A 17,784-nucleotide genomic window follows, 5' to 3' on the forward strand; every position below is an offset into this window, starting at 1 on the left:
ACAATCACCATCAGTGTGTTCCGACACTGATGCCCTAAATCTAACTCCTCCGGATAATTCTCCAGTTAGGAACACGTCTCCAATTGACGATCAGCCTACTTTCAATGCACTGTTGCGCAGAGCAGCAGCGCATTTCGAACTGGACACGGGAGAACTCTCTCCAGAATTAGACTTTGTAGAAAGAGTCATTAAAGAAAAACCCCCGGTCAGCCAGACCATTCCACTCCTCGCCTCAGTTAAAAGGAGGATCACCCCGTCGCTGTCCACTCCCGCATTGATCAGAGGGGTCAATCCACGGATTGAGAAACTTTTCGCTCCTTCACCCTCAGACCCGCTCTACATTAGGGGACATTCCATACCGGACTCCCTAGTTGTATCTAATACTAGAAAGAGGGCAGGGGTACCACTTTCCACCAGTGAGGCACCCCCTGACAAGGAGGGCAAGAGGCTATATGCCCTTGCAAAAAGAGTTACTTCCTCGGCTGCCTTCTCAGCAAGAATTGCCAACAACAATTCCTTGCTTGCGAGCTACGCAGACGCGCAGTGGGCCAAACTGCGCAAAGACGCAGAGGAAGCACCGGAGCCTTTACGTACACGCCTACTGTCGACTATTGGCGAAGGAACACAAGTGAACCAGAGCATTGTAAAAAACTCTCTGGACGCGGCAGAAACAGCAGGACGTTCCCTGGTACAAGGAATACTCCTAAAGCGCCATGTATGGCTGCGCAACTCGGGCTTTAAACCGGAGACACAGGCGTCTTTAATAAATAAACCTGTCGAGGACGCCAACCTCTTCGGAAAAGCGGTAGATGAAGCCCTAGAGATGGCCAAAAAAGAGTTCGACACTATCAAGACTCTTGACCAGATCTCTAAGCCCACTACCAGACGCGGCTATGGCAACAAGCGCTTTTTTCGTGGCCAACGGCAACAACAACAAGGTCACCATCAGCAATACCCTGCCACCAATTACCAAGCCAATAGTGGGCAGTACAGCCAAAGAGGCCAACGCCGGGGCAAAGGGAGAGGTCGGGGATCCACCCCCAGAGGCTCCCAAGCCCCCAACAACTCCAAGTGACGCGAAGATTCGCGTCCCCTCCCATGCAACACCGGTCGGGGGCCGGATAACATCCTTTCTTCCTGCATGGGAGGAGATAACGTCAGACCGTTGGGTACTTTCCACCGTAGCCCACGGATACTGTATCGAATTCAACAGTTCCCCATCCTACAGACCCCCGAGGGGACGGCGGTTGACGCCGGAACATCTTGCCATCCTTCTTCAAGAAGTACAACAACTGCTGGAAAAAGGAGCCATAGAGGTCGTGCCTCTATCTCAGGTAACGGAAGGTATTTATTCAGTGTACTTCCTTGTACCCAAAAAGGATCTAACCATGCGCCCTGTATTAGATCTGCGCCCAGCGAACAAGTTTATCAAACCCCAAAAGTTTCGTATGGTGACCTTACAGGAGGTGATCCCGCTGCTTTCACAGGGAGATTACATGACAACATTGGACATGAAAGATGCATACTTTCATATTTCAATGTTGCCAGCGCACAGAAAATACCTAAGGTTCATGATAGAGGGCAAACACTACCAGTTCAAGGTGCTACCCTTCGGTATAGCTTCAGCACCAAGGGTATTCACAAAGGTACTGGCAGTGGCTGCGGCCCACCTGCGCAGGTTGTCCATCCCAGTTTACCCTTACCTCGACGACTGGCTCATAACAGGGGACTCCTACGAAACATGTTTCTCCAATACCCAAAAGACGGTAGACCTTTTGTTCCAACTGGGCTTCTCCATCAACGAAAAGAAGTCCAGTCTAGACCCCAGTCAAATCAAACAATTTCTAGGGGCTCTAATTCATACAAGGGACGGCCTCGTCTTCCCCTCCAAAGAGAGGGTCCAAAACATGCTGTTTCAGATCCCCCAATATGTGACCGGCCGAGAGGTGACGGTACGCAAAGCAATGCGCTTGCTAGGAATGATGGCGTCGTGTATTTATTTGGTACCTCACGCGCGCCTGCGCATGCGCCCAATGCAAGAGTGGCTCAACAGCCAGTGGTGTCAGGCCAGCGGACAATGGGACGATCTAGTGGTGGTCTCGCAGGCCTTGGTTCTCTCGCTACAGTGGTGGACAAAGGGGAACATGGAAAAAGGAAAACCCTTTGCCACACCCGCGGCGGAAGCCACTCTAACCACAGACGCATCCCTCACAGGATGGGGTGCTCACCTATCCCATCAGACTGCTCACGGAGTGTGGACTCCGAACGTAGCATCCAAACACATCAATCTACTGGAGCTACTAGCGGTATTCAAGGCGCTAAAAGCCTTCCAAGAACACCTACAAGGCAAGACAGTAATGGTCCTTACGGACAGCACTACAGCCATGTACTACATCAACAAGCAGGGGGGCACCCACTCTCCAGGCTTGTCCAAACTGGCCCAGAATATATGGAAGTGGGCTCTCAAACAGGACATGTTCCTACTATCACTACATGTACCCGGGGAACTCAATCTGCTGGCAGACAGACTCAGCAGAGATTTCCCCCTGCCCGAAGAGTACGAATGGCGTCTGCACGAAGACATCGTCTTCGACGTCTTCACACAATGGGGATTCCCAGAAATAGACCTGTTCGCAACCCTGGAGAACTCTCAATGCCTAAGTTACGCCTCCAGGTACCCCCAGAACCAATCCAAGGGGAACGGTCTATCGATGCAATGGTCAGGGAAATTTGTTTACGCTTTTCCCCCGACTCCCCTTCTCAACAAGGTGGTGCACAAGATGCACCAGGAACAAGTGACCATGATACTGGTGGCCCCAATGTGGGCCCGACAGCCATGGTTCGCTCACTTGATGGAGATGTCTCTATCTCCCCCAGTAAAACTCCCCTGCCCGTACAACATGCTATCTCAGAACAAGGGCAGGACTCTGCACCCATGCCCCCCGAACATGAATTTAGCAGCTTGGCTCCTGAGGTCATAGAGTTCGGACATCTACAACTCCCGCAAAGATGCATGGACATCCTCAGGGAAGCCAGAAAACCGAACACTCGCCACTGCTATTCTAGCAAGTGGAAGAGATTTGTCATCTGGTGCAGGAGTAAAAGCATCAACCCTATTGACTGCTCTCCCACACATGTGGTACTATACCTGACCCATCTCTTGGATTCAGGCCTAGTGTTTAACTCCATTAAAGTCCACCTAGCGGCACTTTCTGCATACACCACCTCCCAACTCAAAGTGTCGTGGTGGAGGATCCCAGTTATAAAGGCATTCATGGAGGGAGTAAAAAGAATACACCCCCCGATAGCTGACCCTGCTCCCGGATGGGACCTTAATGTGGTACTTACCAGACTCATGGGCTCTCCATTCGAACCCATGCACAAAGCATCCCTTAAACATCTTACTCTTAAGACTGCTTTTTTAATAGCTATCACCTCCATCAGGAGAGTAAGTGAACTTCAGGCTCTTTCTATTCTAGACCCCTTTGTTACAGTTCACAAAGATAAAGTGGTTCTACGCACTCACCCTAGGTTTGCTCCGAAATTTATTTCTAAATTCCACGTAAACCAGTCTATAGAACTACCAACGTTCTTTCAAAATCCTTCCAATTTGGGAGAAAGGACTCTGCACACACTTGATGTACGCAGGGCGGTCATGTTCTACATGGAAAGAACCAGACCATTGAGGAAGACTAATCAGTTCTTCGTCTCGGTGGCAGCAGGAAGAGAAGGAGATGCGGTTTCAAAATCCACTATTTCTAGATGGATTGTTCAATGCATCACTCTCTGCTATACTCTTGCTAAGAGAGAACTACCCTTTAAGCCAAGAGCACACTCTACTCGAGGCACGGGGGCATCCATAGCATTCATTGCAAATGTTCCCCTTGAGTCCATCTGCAAAGCGGCTACCTGGAGTTCTGTGCACACCTTTACAAAACACTACTGTCTAGATACACACTCTAGATCTGACTCCCAGGTGGGACAGGCAGTATTACGACACCTTTTCTCTACTGTTCCTTCTCATAACCCACCGCCAACTCCGGGTACTGCTCGCTAGTCTATGCACAGCATGTGATTCTAAGCAGATTAACAAACATCAGAAGAGAATGCATTACTTACCGTAAAAGCATTTCTGATGGTTGTATCTGCTTAGATTCACATGCGCCCACCCTTCCTCCCCGCTCGGATGGAAGGAACATAGACTTCCTTTATATATCTCTCTCTCTTTCTGTACTCACTCACGTCTAGAAGGCTCCCTCAGGGCAGAAAAAATACAAACAGAGGGACCTCGACGCGTGAGGGATTGTGGGTACAACGCACGTCACTATAGGGATAGTGTTTCAGACACGCCTGGTCGACGTCCCCTTTTGGACTACGAAAAACAAAATGCAATACTCCGCAGTGACCACTGGATGTCGGACCTATGCACAGCATGTGAATCTAAGCAGATACAACCATCAGAAATGCTTTTACGGTAAGTAATGCATTCTCATATATATATATATATATATATATATATATATATATATATATATATATATATATATATATATATATATATATATATATATATATATATATATTTATTTGTAATGCGCACCTAACCCAAGGGTAGCCAGGCGCAAAGGCAGCAAGAGGGTTGCAAAGCTTAGTTACATACAGTGGGGTGAGGTCCAGCTAGGGTTACAGTGCCGGACGTATCACGCCATATAGGAAGGGTAGAACACGTACACTAAAGGCAATACTATAAACATATTTACATTCAATGAGGAGCCACATGGTAGTGGGCATCTGGGTCTCTGAGAGTCGTTATGAGAGATATATATATATTTCAGTGAAAATACTTTGTCAAAGGGACGTTATGGTTCCAAGTAAAACCGAAAAACCCTTGAAATTCGCCAGTTATGGTAAGCTAAGCAACCAACCATAACTCGCGCCACCACCGTGCACTGCTAAGACGAACACCCAGGACATCAAACATCACAAATGTCATTGATGACATCACTGATGACATCACATGTGTATGTACTTTTCATGAAATATGTGTACAAGGGATTCTTATTATGATGTTGCGAAACAAGTGTCAAGGATCATTGCAATAAATATCATACCCGAATTAGTGCATTGAACGATGCATTGATATAAATAGCATTCTGTTATGGGGTTCTATCTAGTATACTAAGCTACTCATACAGAAACATAGCATTGTGTGCAGCGTACAAGATGAAGGTATAATATTCGTAATGTTAATATGTTGAATAATTAAATAATTGTTTTCTTAATAGATTTTTGTGTACTGTGAAATATGTAAGAAGTAGCTAATAAAACCCATGTATTACATAATTGCATTACTATAGACAAAACACAAAGAGACAAGAACACATACCAATATGGGTATATACAGGGAAAGTGAAGTTAGCAAAAAAGCACAAGTAGTAGCAGAAACAATTCATAACCTAACTGGTTATTTTCATGCAAATAAATGATTGCTGTTTCAAAGCTGCTATTTACCCTATGTATATGTATCACTTGATGTGATTGGACCCTAAGGAAAGTAGTGAGAGTACAATGTATACAAATATGACCATATACAGGGAAAGTACAGCCATAAAAAAACAACAGAACTATCAAAGTGCTGATAAGTCTATTGATTATATTTATGCACAAAAAGGATTGCTGTCTTTCAAGCTTGTGTCTTCCCCTATGCATATGATTCATATGATGTGACTGGACTCTAAGGAAATTACTGTAAGAACCTCCTTGAAGGATACGTCTACAAATAAAATAAATGTTTTAGTTTCTGACTGTTACTGAAGAAAACCATGTGGCCTAGATTTGTCGGCAAAAGAAAAAAGTGAGCCAGACATGTGATGTCATCAGTGATGTCATCAATGACATTTGTGATGTCATCTTTGATGTCGTGGGTGTTAGTCTTAGCAGTGCACGGTGGTGGCGCGAGTTATGGTTGCTTAGCTTACCATAACTGGCGAATTTCAAGGGTTTTACTTGGAACCATAACGTCCCTTTAACAAAGTTTTTTTACTGCATTTCATAGGTTTTTATTAGTGCAACGTCACCATAACATCCTTTTCAATAGATGAAGACCACTAGCATCTTAGGTCCTCAAAGTGGGAACCCCAGGTGGTTAAAAAAAAAGATTTTTCTTCCCAAATCCTGGTGCAAGAAGGAGAATCTTTTACCAAGATGGCCACCATGGAAAGGGAAGGCGGGGTGTATAAAGAGAACACAACAGGGCATGAGAGGGGGTGGGGTTAACAGGAGAGAGACATGGGGCATGAGCGGGTGTGGGGGGAAACAGCAGGGAGACATGGGGCAAGATCGGGGGTGGGGGGCAACAGGAGAGAGACACGGGGCATGAGAGGGGGTGGGGGGTAACAGGAGAGAGACACGGAGCATGAGAGGGGAGTGGGGGGTAACAGAAGAGAGACAGGGGGCGTGAGAGGGGGGTGGGGGGAAACAGGAGAGAGACACGGGGCATGAGAGGGGGGTGGGGGGAAACGGGAGAGAGACACGGGGCATGAGAGGCGGTGGGGGGTAACGGGAGAGAGACACGGGGCACGAGAGAGGGGTGGGGGGTAACGGGAGAGAGACACAGGGCACGAGAGAGGGGTGGGGGGGTAACAGGAGAGAGACACGGGGCATGAGCAGGGGGTGGGGGGCAACAGCAGAGAGACACATGGGGCATGAGTGGGGGGTGGGCGGGAGGGGATAGACACACACCCGGCATGAGTGGGGGGGCGGGAGGGAGAATCTTTTACCAAGATGGCCACCATGGAAAGGGAAGGCGGGGTGTATAAAGAGAACACAACAGGGCATGAGCGGGGGGTGGGGGGGAACAGGAGAGAGACACGGGGCATGAGCGGGGGTTGGGGGGCAACAGCAGGGAGGCACGGGCATGAGCGGGAGGTGGGAGGTAACAGGAGAGAGAGACGCGGGGCATGAGCAGGGGGTGGGGGGCAACAGCAGGGAGACGCGGGGGGTGTGGGACAACAGCAGGGACACACGGGGCATGACCGGTGGGTTGGGGGGCAACAGGAGAGAGACACGGGGCATGAGAGGGGGGTGGGGGTAACAGGAGAGAGACACGGGGCATGAGCGGGGGGCGGGGGGCAACACCAGGGAGAGACGGGGCATGAGCGGGGGGTTTGGGGCAACAGCAAAGGCACGTGGGGCATGAGTGGGGGTGGGCGGGAGACGAAGAGACACACGGGGCATAAGCGGGGTTTGGGTGGGAGGGAAGGAGACACACGGGGCATGAGCGGTGGGTGGGGGGAGGGGAAGAGACACACGGGGCATGAGTGGGGGGTGGGGGGGAGGGGAAGAGACACACGGGGCATGAGTGGGGGGTGAGCGGGAGGGGATAGACACACGGAGCATGAAAGGGGGTGGGGGGGACAGGAAGGACACACAGGGCATGAGCGGGGGTGGGGGGGACAGAAAGGACACATGGGGCATGAGCGGGGGTGGGGCAGACACTGGGCAGACACGGGGCATGAGTGGGGGTGGGAGGAACAGGAGACAGACACGCTCCTGCTGACCTGACAAAGCCTCTCATGCGGGAAAGAAAGATGGCGGGCGTCTCTGAAGCCAGACGCACTGCACGCTTTCACCGCATCCAATGAGGGAGCACGTCAGATGTCCGCGGACATCACGCAAGCTGCTGGCCCAATCACCGTCCTGACCGCGGAGCGAACAGGGAAGTCCGTCCGCGGACCAAACACAGATATCACTAATTTCTTTTGCCCTACTTTTTGGTCATTTTAAAAAAAACTACTGGACGGATTTTCACCAAATTTGCAAAAGCATGCTTTCGGGACCAAGCCGCTGCTCCTGGTCTAAATTTGGTGAAAATCCGTCCATCGGTTTGGTCTGTAGGCGCGAGCAAAAAAATTTCCCATTCAGTCTATGGGAAAAACAGAAATTTTGGGACCCCCCCTATAACTTTTCCCCCCCTGCACGAATCCTCACCAAACTTTGCAAAAAAATTTAGAGTGGGCCATATACTTTTTTTGCAAAGCCTGGTGAGGATTTGTCCAGGGGGAGCGAAGTTATAAGCCGCCCACAAAGTGCTCTTCCTATGGAAACAGCAACTTAACCATAACTACACTGCCACTATCATGGCAGTGTGATATATATTCTCCTGAAAAACGTCAGAGAAAAAAACCTGCACTCCAAAAATGAGGCACTGCAAAATCCCAAAGATGAAAAAATTAATAACTCGAATCGGAGTAAAGAAGTGAGTTTATTGTAGACAAAAATCACAGCAAACAAAACAGGACGCCAAGGGGGAATCCTGAACAATGCGTTTCGTGCTTCCCTGGGCGCTTGGTCACGTTAGGGGAACGAGGCAAACAATCAACATGGATATTAGCATGTAGTCCCTTTACCATTTCGCCAATCTCCATTAGGTCCTACAATATGCCATGAAACCAGGGCGGCCATATTAAACTGGAGTAAAACCAAGTACAATCCAATGATGGAATGGATTGAGCACAGTGGTTTCCCAAGCTGCAAAATAAAGCAGTTTAAGGAACGTGTCTAAAATGAAAACAGATAAAATGTAACCAAATGGAAAACATTAAATCCGATAATAATAAAAGTCATAAAGTGCTAGTGCAAGTCCATAGGTATGGTTGCGTTTTAAGTATATAACACATATTGATACCAAGGACAAATGCAATAGTATCAGTACGACAACCATAAAAATAAAACATGTTTCGGAGAAACCATGAAGTGCAAGTGCATTCATTAAAGATGTCGTACATTCTACAGTCCATAACTTCGGCATAAAGTGCAAATGCATTTCAGTGCAAATATTCACATAGCAGCAATATACAGTCAGAAATATCGTTAGCCATAAAGTGCATATGTAAACTGATATCTTCCTATCCATAATACCTACCAGTATAAAATACATATAGTTGAAAGCTGAAATGCAGGTGCATTAAATTAATATATAACCTTTAGTCTACAGCATTTAAAGCTGCGTTATGAAGTGCAAATGCCTAAAGACAAGTTACATTAATAATAATGGACCTATGTGATAACAAAGATGTATAGAGGGCAAAAAAGGAAGGATATTTTTTTGGGAAAAGAAAATGCAAGACAGATTAAAATAAAATGTCCTGCAAAAATCATAAAATTACATTCCCCAAATGTTAACGGAAACAAGACAGCCCTAGAGCCAAAAAGAAAAAGGATCTATTGTGAAATTACACAAATAATAAAATTAAAATTGAAGCGGTATTACCAGGCCAGGGCGGTGTACCATATTATTCCCTAGGAGAAACGGTATTAGATAGCCAGAGTCAAAAAAGAGAAAAGGAAGAGAGAGTGGAGCAAAAAACACTATCGGATACCCATAAACGTGTGTTCTCTCTCTCTCTCCCTCTCTCTCTCACTCACCAATCTGCAGCAAATTTTACAATGTTACCTGTTAGGACCCTTACGGACATTACTAGCTACATAACATTCGGACACCCCACCCATTTACCTGGATTTCAGCACCTTTACACATGAGATGGTTGCCTGAAATCAATGAAACATCAATGTGGTTGTAGAAGGATTGATCCTGACACAAGATCCAGGCACTAGGATGCATGGTTTCCAAGAATTTTGCACTGCAACAAAAAGTACCTCGCCAGGGTGAGATGACAGGTGGGGAGAGAGCACAGAAGGTCCCAGTTGCAGCAGCACACCAACTCTTGCCTCCCCCCCAATATCTGCTCCCGGCTATGCCAGCCAGCTACATGCGCCCATTCTGGGTGCAGTTAACTTCAGGGTGCAAAGCAGATCAAGCGATTAAGTGAATCGGAACAGCGACCTACAGGATCAGAGTTATCATGATTACAGAACCCATTCAGAGAACTAGTATTTCTGCTAGCATACTTCTAAAACTAAGCTGAATCCGAATTTCAATTTGACTACTGCTTTGCCTCCTTCTGTCAGTGCCTGGTATACCTCTAAGGCACCCAAGCCCTTTTTCTATAAATTCAAAAAAGAAAAAAAAAAGTTTTTAAGGGGAACCCAAAAACCTGGAATCCATCCCCATAGTGCAGTATTGCTCTAAATCTTATAAGTTAAGAGTTTTTGAATTTCGGCACAATGAATGCACTTGCCTTGCGGAAAATTATATAGGTTCAAGGAACTTCATTTATCTGCTGTTGATTTGTCAGAAGTTTTGCAGTATCCTCTGGAATAGCTGACTGTTCCCAAGCCACCTTGTGCCCAGTCCAGATTTGGATCCTTCTCACTTCTTATTTTATCATAGTTCATAAGGTACTTCACTAACCTTGGCCTTCAGTATAATGTATTCTCTTCATACAGCTAAACCCGGTTTTTACAGCCCATGTCATTATTGCATTCTATCAAAATGCAAAAAAAGGGATATACAGAATCACCTTTTTGTTTACCCATCTCATCGTGATACACAAACATTTTGTTTTTTTATCTTCCACATTAAGTAATGTGTGTCAAGTGGGACAACATGTATTCCCTCTTCCTAAATTGAAATCTACAACAATCTATCCAAGCGTCATAGATGGCACTTCACCCAGTCAGTATGGAGCCTGATACAGAAGTGCTTGGACTAACTTTCACCCTTTTGCCTACGTATCGCTACCGTCTCAAAACCTAGACTTTAACAGTAGGTTGCTGTGTTTCTTCTAGTGTAATGCACATTGTCTCAAGATACTCCTTTATCCCGTCACAATGCCCTGACGTTGCAACTTGACAATTAATTGATACTTGTTACCCTCATGTTTATCAACTGTACCTCATGTCACTAGCGCCCAGTTGCCTGCGGGCTCACTTGCTTTACAAATACAAAAATAAAAAGTTGCGCAGTGAATCAAACTCCCTTGCCAATGAATGTTCTTGCTGCATTCATGGGATGAAATTTGCAAACAAGCATGGGGCTTAACGCCCCTCTGCTGCTTGCTCCTTCGTACACAGACTACCCTCTCCGGGACTAATATAAATTAATCCGTTGTAGTGGTCACATGATCAGTGTTTGTGTGAGCCCCCACGTGCTGAGACCACAGCGCTTCAGATGGTTGATGAAATGGGGACCAATGCGGTGGCCATATTGGGACGGCTTTCCTATTCATAACCACGATGTCCCGGGCTGTAAATCAATGTATGCTCTGTAGATGACGACCCTGTTTAGTTCAATAGCCCCATAAAAGCAAATCCTCCTTCAGGTATGATGCTATCAAAGAGTCCTGTTCTTCATTTAAAAAAATGTATATGGTCTTACTCCGACTTCCCTCTGTGTGATGAATGCAGGGACGAAGTGCTCCTGTCTTAAAATTATAATGAAACATATTACACTTGCTACATGTGTCATTTGAAACGCACCAAAATATGGTGATTGCAAAAGGGAGCAGGATCATTCCTTGTATGTCACACCATCAGGTCCTGTTTCTTACTTGTAGTTGCATGTCCTTGCCTCTTGTGTTTTAGGTGCAGGTGAACCGCAGAGTATGGAAGTATGATGATGGCCATGGACTGCAGATTGGAGGTTTTGTTAAAGAATTCCCCAACATCAGTTTCCTGACGATCAAGGTATGCTGGAACCGGTCTGACTTTCTTCTTCTCTGGCGCTCCTTGGCCTTTTGTTCTGTAAATATCCTGCGCTCCTAGCAAATAATATTACTTTGTCTTCCTGGAGCGAAGTTCTGTCCCCTAATCTATCACCTTGTGTAAAATGTGCAAATTTGGCGTCAAAACACCTTAACTGCAGTTCGTGGCATTTTCAAGGAATCTGCAGTTCGTGGCATTTTCAAGGAATCCTCTGTGTTCCAGAATAGCTGCCCTAGCAATTGAGACCCATGTGGAAATAAAACTCACGGACTCGGCTGTTATTTCTGCTTCTCAGACACTAGACCCACATCCTCCTGCCAGCCCCATTCTCTTGACCCTCCTTATCTTCTTGCAGCTGATATGTTTCTACTGTTGTTCACCTTGGGTCTGGCAGTGCTGATTTATTTTGGCCCTTTCTCTCTTGATTTGTCCTATTCTCACAGCTTTCTTTCCTCTATAGTCACACTATCTTTGCTTAACCCCCTCTCGCCTCCCCTCCTCCCCTCTTGGTGTTTAGGTCTCCAATCTCCTCTGTGATCCCTTGCTTTTCTTTCTCCCCCCCCACCTAAATTCCCTAGTCTCTTTATACTAATCCATTGCAGTTCTAACCCTCTGATCGCTGACTCCTGATCTCTGACTCCTCTCCTTCCTGTCTGTTCTGACCCATCCTCATTCACACCCATGTAGCTTTTGCACTTTTCCTCTTTACTCTTCTTATGTTGCAAATTCTTTACTCCCCCCTCCTACAGTGTCATCTATAATGTAATCGCTGAATATGTAAAAATAGTCAAACCTCTTGTGGTGCTATCTATCCTACAGGGAGCTGGTCACATGGTGCCAACAGATAAGCCAAAAGCTGCTCTTACTATGTTTAGCCGTTTCATCAAGAAGCAGCCCTTCTAGCGGAGAGAGGATGGCCTCGGTGGAACCTGATGGACCTCACATCGGCTCTTTAGTCACATTGTCGTTGCTCAGTTGATACCTGGATCCAGTGCCTCGGTTAGAAGTGAATGGCAGATGAGAAGAAAAAAAAACTACAATCGCAAAGTGAAATGTTCTCGTCTCGCCCAGAACTTGACTTGTTGCACTTTAGTGGTCCGTGTTTTGGGGCTTGGGAGTCCTTTGCTGGCAGACTGAGATTTAAGGTACAGCTAATTTGAGGAGTCTACTTCTACTTGGCGAAGTGTTTGGCTGGCTTGAAACCTATCTCGCCACCAACATAACTTTAGTAGAAGCAACTAGGAAGGTACTCTTTATAATGCGAAAACATTGGAGATGTATGTTTTTTGTTATTGCAACTCGCCACTCACCCTTTCTGGTGCCTCGCATCCTACTTTTTCCATGTAGCTGGGAAAGGCCAGTCATTTTGGGGACTGCACTTTTAATTTTCTAGTCTACCTCTTGGGTTCCTTTTCCCTTTTGGGTCTCCTTCAGTGAGGGAGGTTCGCTGGACAACGAGCTCCGGGAGCTCAGACCAGTCTGCTTCCTAGTCTAGTATGGCACGTAGGTCAAATGTTGTACAACAGACCATGCTGGGCTTCTGCTCAGCCATTTGTGTATAGGTGCGCCTCTGATTGCCATGGCTTCTGGTCTCTATGGGCCTCTATAAATGCGCTTTAGTCCTTGCGTGAATGTGGGTATGGTCATGGGCGCAACAAGTGACTGAGCAATGGGAGCACACATTGAGGGAGTTCCTCAGGCAACGATGTTCTGTTTATGCCAGTAATTTCTAATCTCAGGTCTCCAATCTCCCCTACCAGTGTCCCTTTTAAGGCACTCCAGCGATGCATTCTCCCACCATCCATTTATAGATAAATTGGTTCACACAATCTACACCAGAACCCAAGGTTGCAGAAGATGCATACATCCTTGACACACAGGAAGCGGGTGTGTTTATTCTGGGCGTGGATTTCTTTGAGGCTTATATGGATTTCGTATGTAATGGGACACCAATTACAGGATGCCTGTGTGGTTGGGTTTGGGGGTGTGAAGCATGCAAACTCAGTAAATAATGATCTCTGTCAAATAATCTATGACTGAATTTTAATTATATTTTTACATCCTTTGATGTGATGTTTGATTTTCTCTGAATAAATGGTTTCTTTTTAAGTGGGAAAGTTGTTTCTTTTTCATATTTGGGAAACGGAGATGTGGTACCTGGAAGTGGCTTGGCTGGGACTCTCCAATTATCTCAAACTATTTTGTTTTGTTGCAGCTCTGAGTAAAGCCAAGGAAGTTGATTAGAATAAAGTGCATGTTATGATGTGTCCTGTTGTTAGCGTAGGGCCAGCAGATCTATTGGGGTTTGCCTTTTCTAATGTGTGTGGATGTCCACCGAAGTGGTGTTATACGTACCTTAAGCTCAGACTGATCTTGTTGTGTGAACCGATCGTCTATGTGAAAAGAGAAGGTACTCTCATAGGCTCTTCTAGGCACTTTGGACATTCTACCCTCAAGGTCTTCTAAGCATACTAGCTATTTTACTACATCATCTAGGTGTGACAGACAGGCTACAATAAGATCTTCGGGTCGTAGGATTCTCTGAACGCAATACAGCTTACCCTTATAGTCTTGCTATATATCTTCTAAGTTCTATATTGGGCTACCTTCGACATCTTAAGGATACTTGCATATATATTTGTGTTACAAGATATAGAAGTTAGCCTATCCATTGCACTTAAAATGGCAATCATCATCTATCTTTGAGTGCAATGGACAGGCTAACAAAGTGCAACAAAAGTGCCCACTTCCAAGTCCATCTAAGTGCAGCACACTGCCCACCCTCAACTCAGTCTAACCTTCACAGATCTGAGTGCAATATGTGTGCTACCTTCTCCATCTAGGGCAGTACATATTCTAGCCTTCAGTTCTTCACATGCAATAATACATCTGCTAATCTGTATGATTGGTGCGATGACTAGGGCAATTTGTAAGGAGAGCAAGGGGTGTACGGACACACATAACAGCAGGTCAAACTGCAGCATTTCACTTGTCTCAGAGTTTATATTTTATTTTGTATACCATTTTTGTTTTTATATCTGTGGACACTCCCCAGTAGTCGTTATTTCTAAAAGGTCTTTTGCATATTTTTTCTAGCATCGTGCAATTTAACTCTTGAGGCTTGTGAGAGCACCTTTTATTGAACGTCTTTGGATCTGCACCTTCAACGTTTTTAGGACTTCGAAAGAGGCGCATGTTGTCGTGCCTGTTTCGATCTTCCAAGTTGTCCATGTCGCTGCCACTAGCTCTTTCCCCACACATTGCAACTGTTCTCAAGTTTCTACGGTAGCAACGCATTCTTCTACACCTGGAAGTCTGCACGCCAATACACTCGAGTTTTCCTTCGTACTCTTGACTTCTAGCACTGATGGTACCTACTGTAGTGCAGTGGGCTGACACGTGCAGAGGTCCAATACAGATGTAAAGGATATCGTTGTGAGGATTCCAGATGTTATGCCATGGCAGCCGGATCTACAGAGAACCCTCTGAGGTCTGCATTGAGGTATTGGACGTCACATTATGGCCAGAGTGCATTAGCACTCTGGGTGGGGGTGCTAGACAATCGAGCAGCTGGGTATGCAGGCTGGATTCACTGGTTTTAAGCCAGTGTTCCAGGCTGCCTTCCTCAGTGCTGAGTGCCCCCAAGTCCTGAGCCTTGCATGCGCATGCGCCGCCTATAGTGCCCGAGAAAATCACGTGTTAAAGGCTAGCCCTAATCCTAAAAACGAAAAATGTGTTTACCTTCATTCCTGTACAAGTCTGCTTTCTATGTTGATCACAGTATTGCAATCCACAATGAATACGGACTCCCTCCCACCGACGCGTTGTTGCAGAAGTGGGGGAGTTTTTACAAAACTTGTATTTATTATTTTGTGTAGCCTTTAGCACTCCATGTGTGCTAATGGCGATATTGCAGTGTCCCGACCCTGCTGATAACGGCACCGCTGTTCAGTTAGGGGATCCTCGATATGTTTGTGCCCTTAAGTTGGGGGGCCTTTGCGGGCTGGCTTAGCCCTCTTCCTCGAGTAATATCGACCCTCATAGTCTGCCTTTTCTGGCATACTGCACACGTAGGGTTTATCAAATGTCTAGGGAACAAAAGTATCGAACAACATTACGAAAATGAACACTACCAAAGTTTGTTATATTGATGTTGTCGCATTATGAATAATCATTGTCCTCCTAATTGTAGGTAAGCATTGATCTCCTAGAAACAGAGCTGATCTCTGTTCAGTGCCTGACTTGATTGGCAAATGCTTTACATTATCATTGATTTCCAGTGCTGCTACAGTAAGTTGAACAGGTCTGCTCATCTGCATTATAAAATATCACTACAGAGATGGCTAGCAAACATGGTCTCACACTTCGTTGTCCTCTATCCATGTTCATCTTTTCAACAATGAGAAGAAAGTACAAAAAAGACGATGCATGTTAAAGGTCTAGCATGTTTCTGATAGATAAAACTACAAACCAATGCTCATCACCAAAACTATTAACCAATGCTCACCACCATCACAAACTTGACTAACTCACAGTGCCACATCTCTCTATTTACATACTATATACATCTTCCCTGGGCTACTGGCACTGCCCTCCCTGGGGCAACTTCCTGAAAGGACATCTAGACAATTAGGGACTAGACTAAGATATTAAATGGATATTGCCTGACAATACTATAGAGGCTGCAGCTGCATACATTAGCAGTGTGTTGCCTGATTTCCTATGAGGGGAACCCTGCAAAGAGGCATGCAGACAGATCTTGTTCTTTGCACAAGAGATGTGGGGAAGCTGTAATCGCACCAGCCTGCTGTCATTTTCGCATCAGTCCAGGAATTCTTCATACATGCACGCGTCGCCTTGGACCTGAAGAAATCAGGGTTCCAGTGCTTCGTGGGAATCTGCCAGACAATATACAGTGTCGGAGCTATTATGGGGTGCTGACTTCCATGCTATTGAAGTATTTAATGGTGATTTCTCTTCCTGCAAAGCTGCTGCTAACTACCCAGTAAGACCAAGTGGAGCCCTGTAACAATTGTTTGAGGATGGCGAGTGGGGATGAAGGAGTCGTTTCTAACCCCTCCTGGTAGCCTGACAGCCCAAGGATGCCACACTACCTTGAAGCCTGCTCAGACTACAGTACCCATAAAGAAATTCCAGGTAGTTGGAGCTCTTATTTGCCTTAAGTGCTCTCTTTGGGTGGAGCGTTTGGCAATGTACTTCTCCTTCATCAAGTAGACTGAGGTCATAAAAACTGTTCTCTGCTTGCAAAGGCGTACACCGAATTTTCCAGACTGAACTGATCTGATTACTCCTGCAATGGGACAAAGCAGATGTTGGACTACTTCAACCTCAAGGCAAATGCAGATTTTGAACCCTTCCAGCAATGGCAGGTGGCACAGGAACCAATACACACCTTCTATGCAAGGATGCGCCATTGCGCTATAATTGTTGAGGCGAGGCCCCAGCTTATTCAAGATAATATTCTAACAACCTGCAGGCAAAGACTTTGTGTATCCGGCCCATTGCTGCATAAAGATCCTAGAGCTGTAGCATTCCCAGTAGCTCCCAGAGGTGTGTGCGGGGAAGGCGGAGGCCATTTTTCAGAACATGGAAGTGGCCGAAGTCCTAAAACCGGTGTAGAGGAGGCCAGGTGGGCTCCGCAGGGAACTTTGAGTCACACAGTACCACACCTCCCAGACACACCTAGTGCTGTGGTGGAGAATGTGGAGGGTCATTACCCCACAACAGCAGAGGCCGGGGAACGTCATGTTCAAAGTGTGGGTGCTTCTGTCCTGATGTTCCTTTGCCCAAAGGGAGCACTGTTTGATGCAGAGAAGATTTGGGAAGTGGTCTCGCAGCAAGTAGTTGCACCAAGAGCTGGCCGTTTTCCCAATCTCGCCCTCTGGACAGTAAACCAAAGGCCACTGAAAGCCAAAATTCCAGGTGGTAGTGTCGGGTACATCCATCCCAGCCCCCATTGACAGCAGGGCGTCCTTGAATGTAATGAGCCATGTCCAATTTATTTTGCTCCGGTCGCAAACCAAATTGGCGAGCAACGAGGTGAAGATCTCTGCTTGCAGCAGGGATGCCCCCATGCCACATATGGATAGATTACTCGCACAAATGAAGCATGCGCAAAACGGTGCAAATGTAACATTGTATGTGAATTTGGTAGACAAC

General features: G+C 46.2%; 1 protein-coding gene across 3 annotated transcripts in view; it reads left to right on the plus strand.

Moving 5' to 3' along the window:
- The window catches only part of CTSA (cathepsin A), a 56,209-nt gene extending 42,488 nt beyond the window's left edge, over positions 1-13,721 (plus strand). For all 3 annotated transcript variants that reach the window (XM_069651235.1, XM_069651236.1, XM_069651237.1), the window contains exons 14-15: positions 11,485-11,586; positions 12,424-13,721. In XM_069651235.1, the coding sequence (XP_069507336.1) occupies positions 11,485-11,586; positions 12,424-12,507 (186 nt within the window). In that variant the 3' untranslated portion in view covers positions 12,508-13,721. The remainder of the gene's footprint in view (positions 1-11,484; positions 11,587-12,423) is intronic.
- The last annotated feature ends 4,063 nt before the right edge of the window (positions 13,722-17,784 follow it).

This window comes from Ambystoma mexicanum, chromosome 3p (genome assembly GCF_040938575.1).
Source record: "Ambystoma mexicanum isolate Mex_15411 chromosome 3p, UKY_AmexF1_1, whole genome shotgun sequence".
Classification (NCBI taxonomy): domain Eukaryota; kingdom Metazoa; phylum Chordata; class Amphibia; order Caudata; family Ambystomatidae; genus Ambystoma; species Ambystoma mexicanum.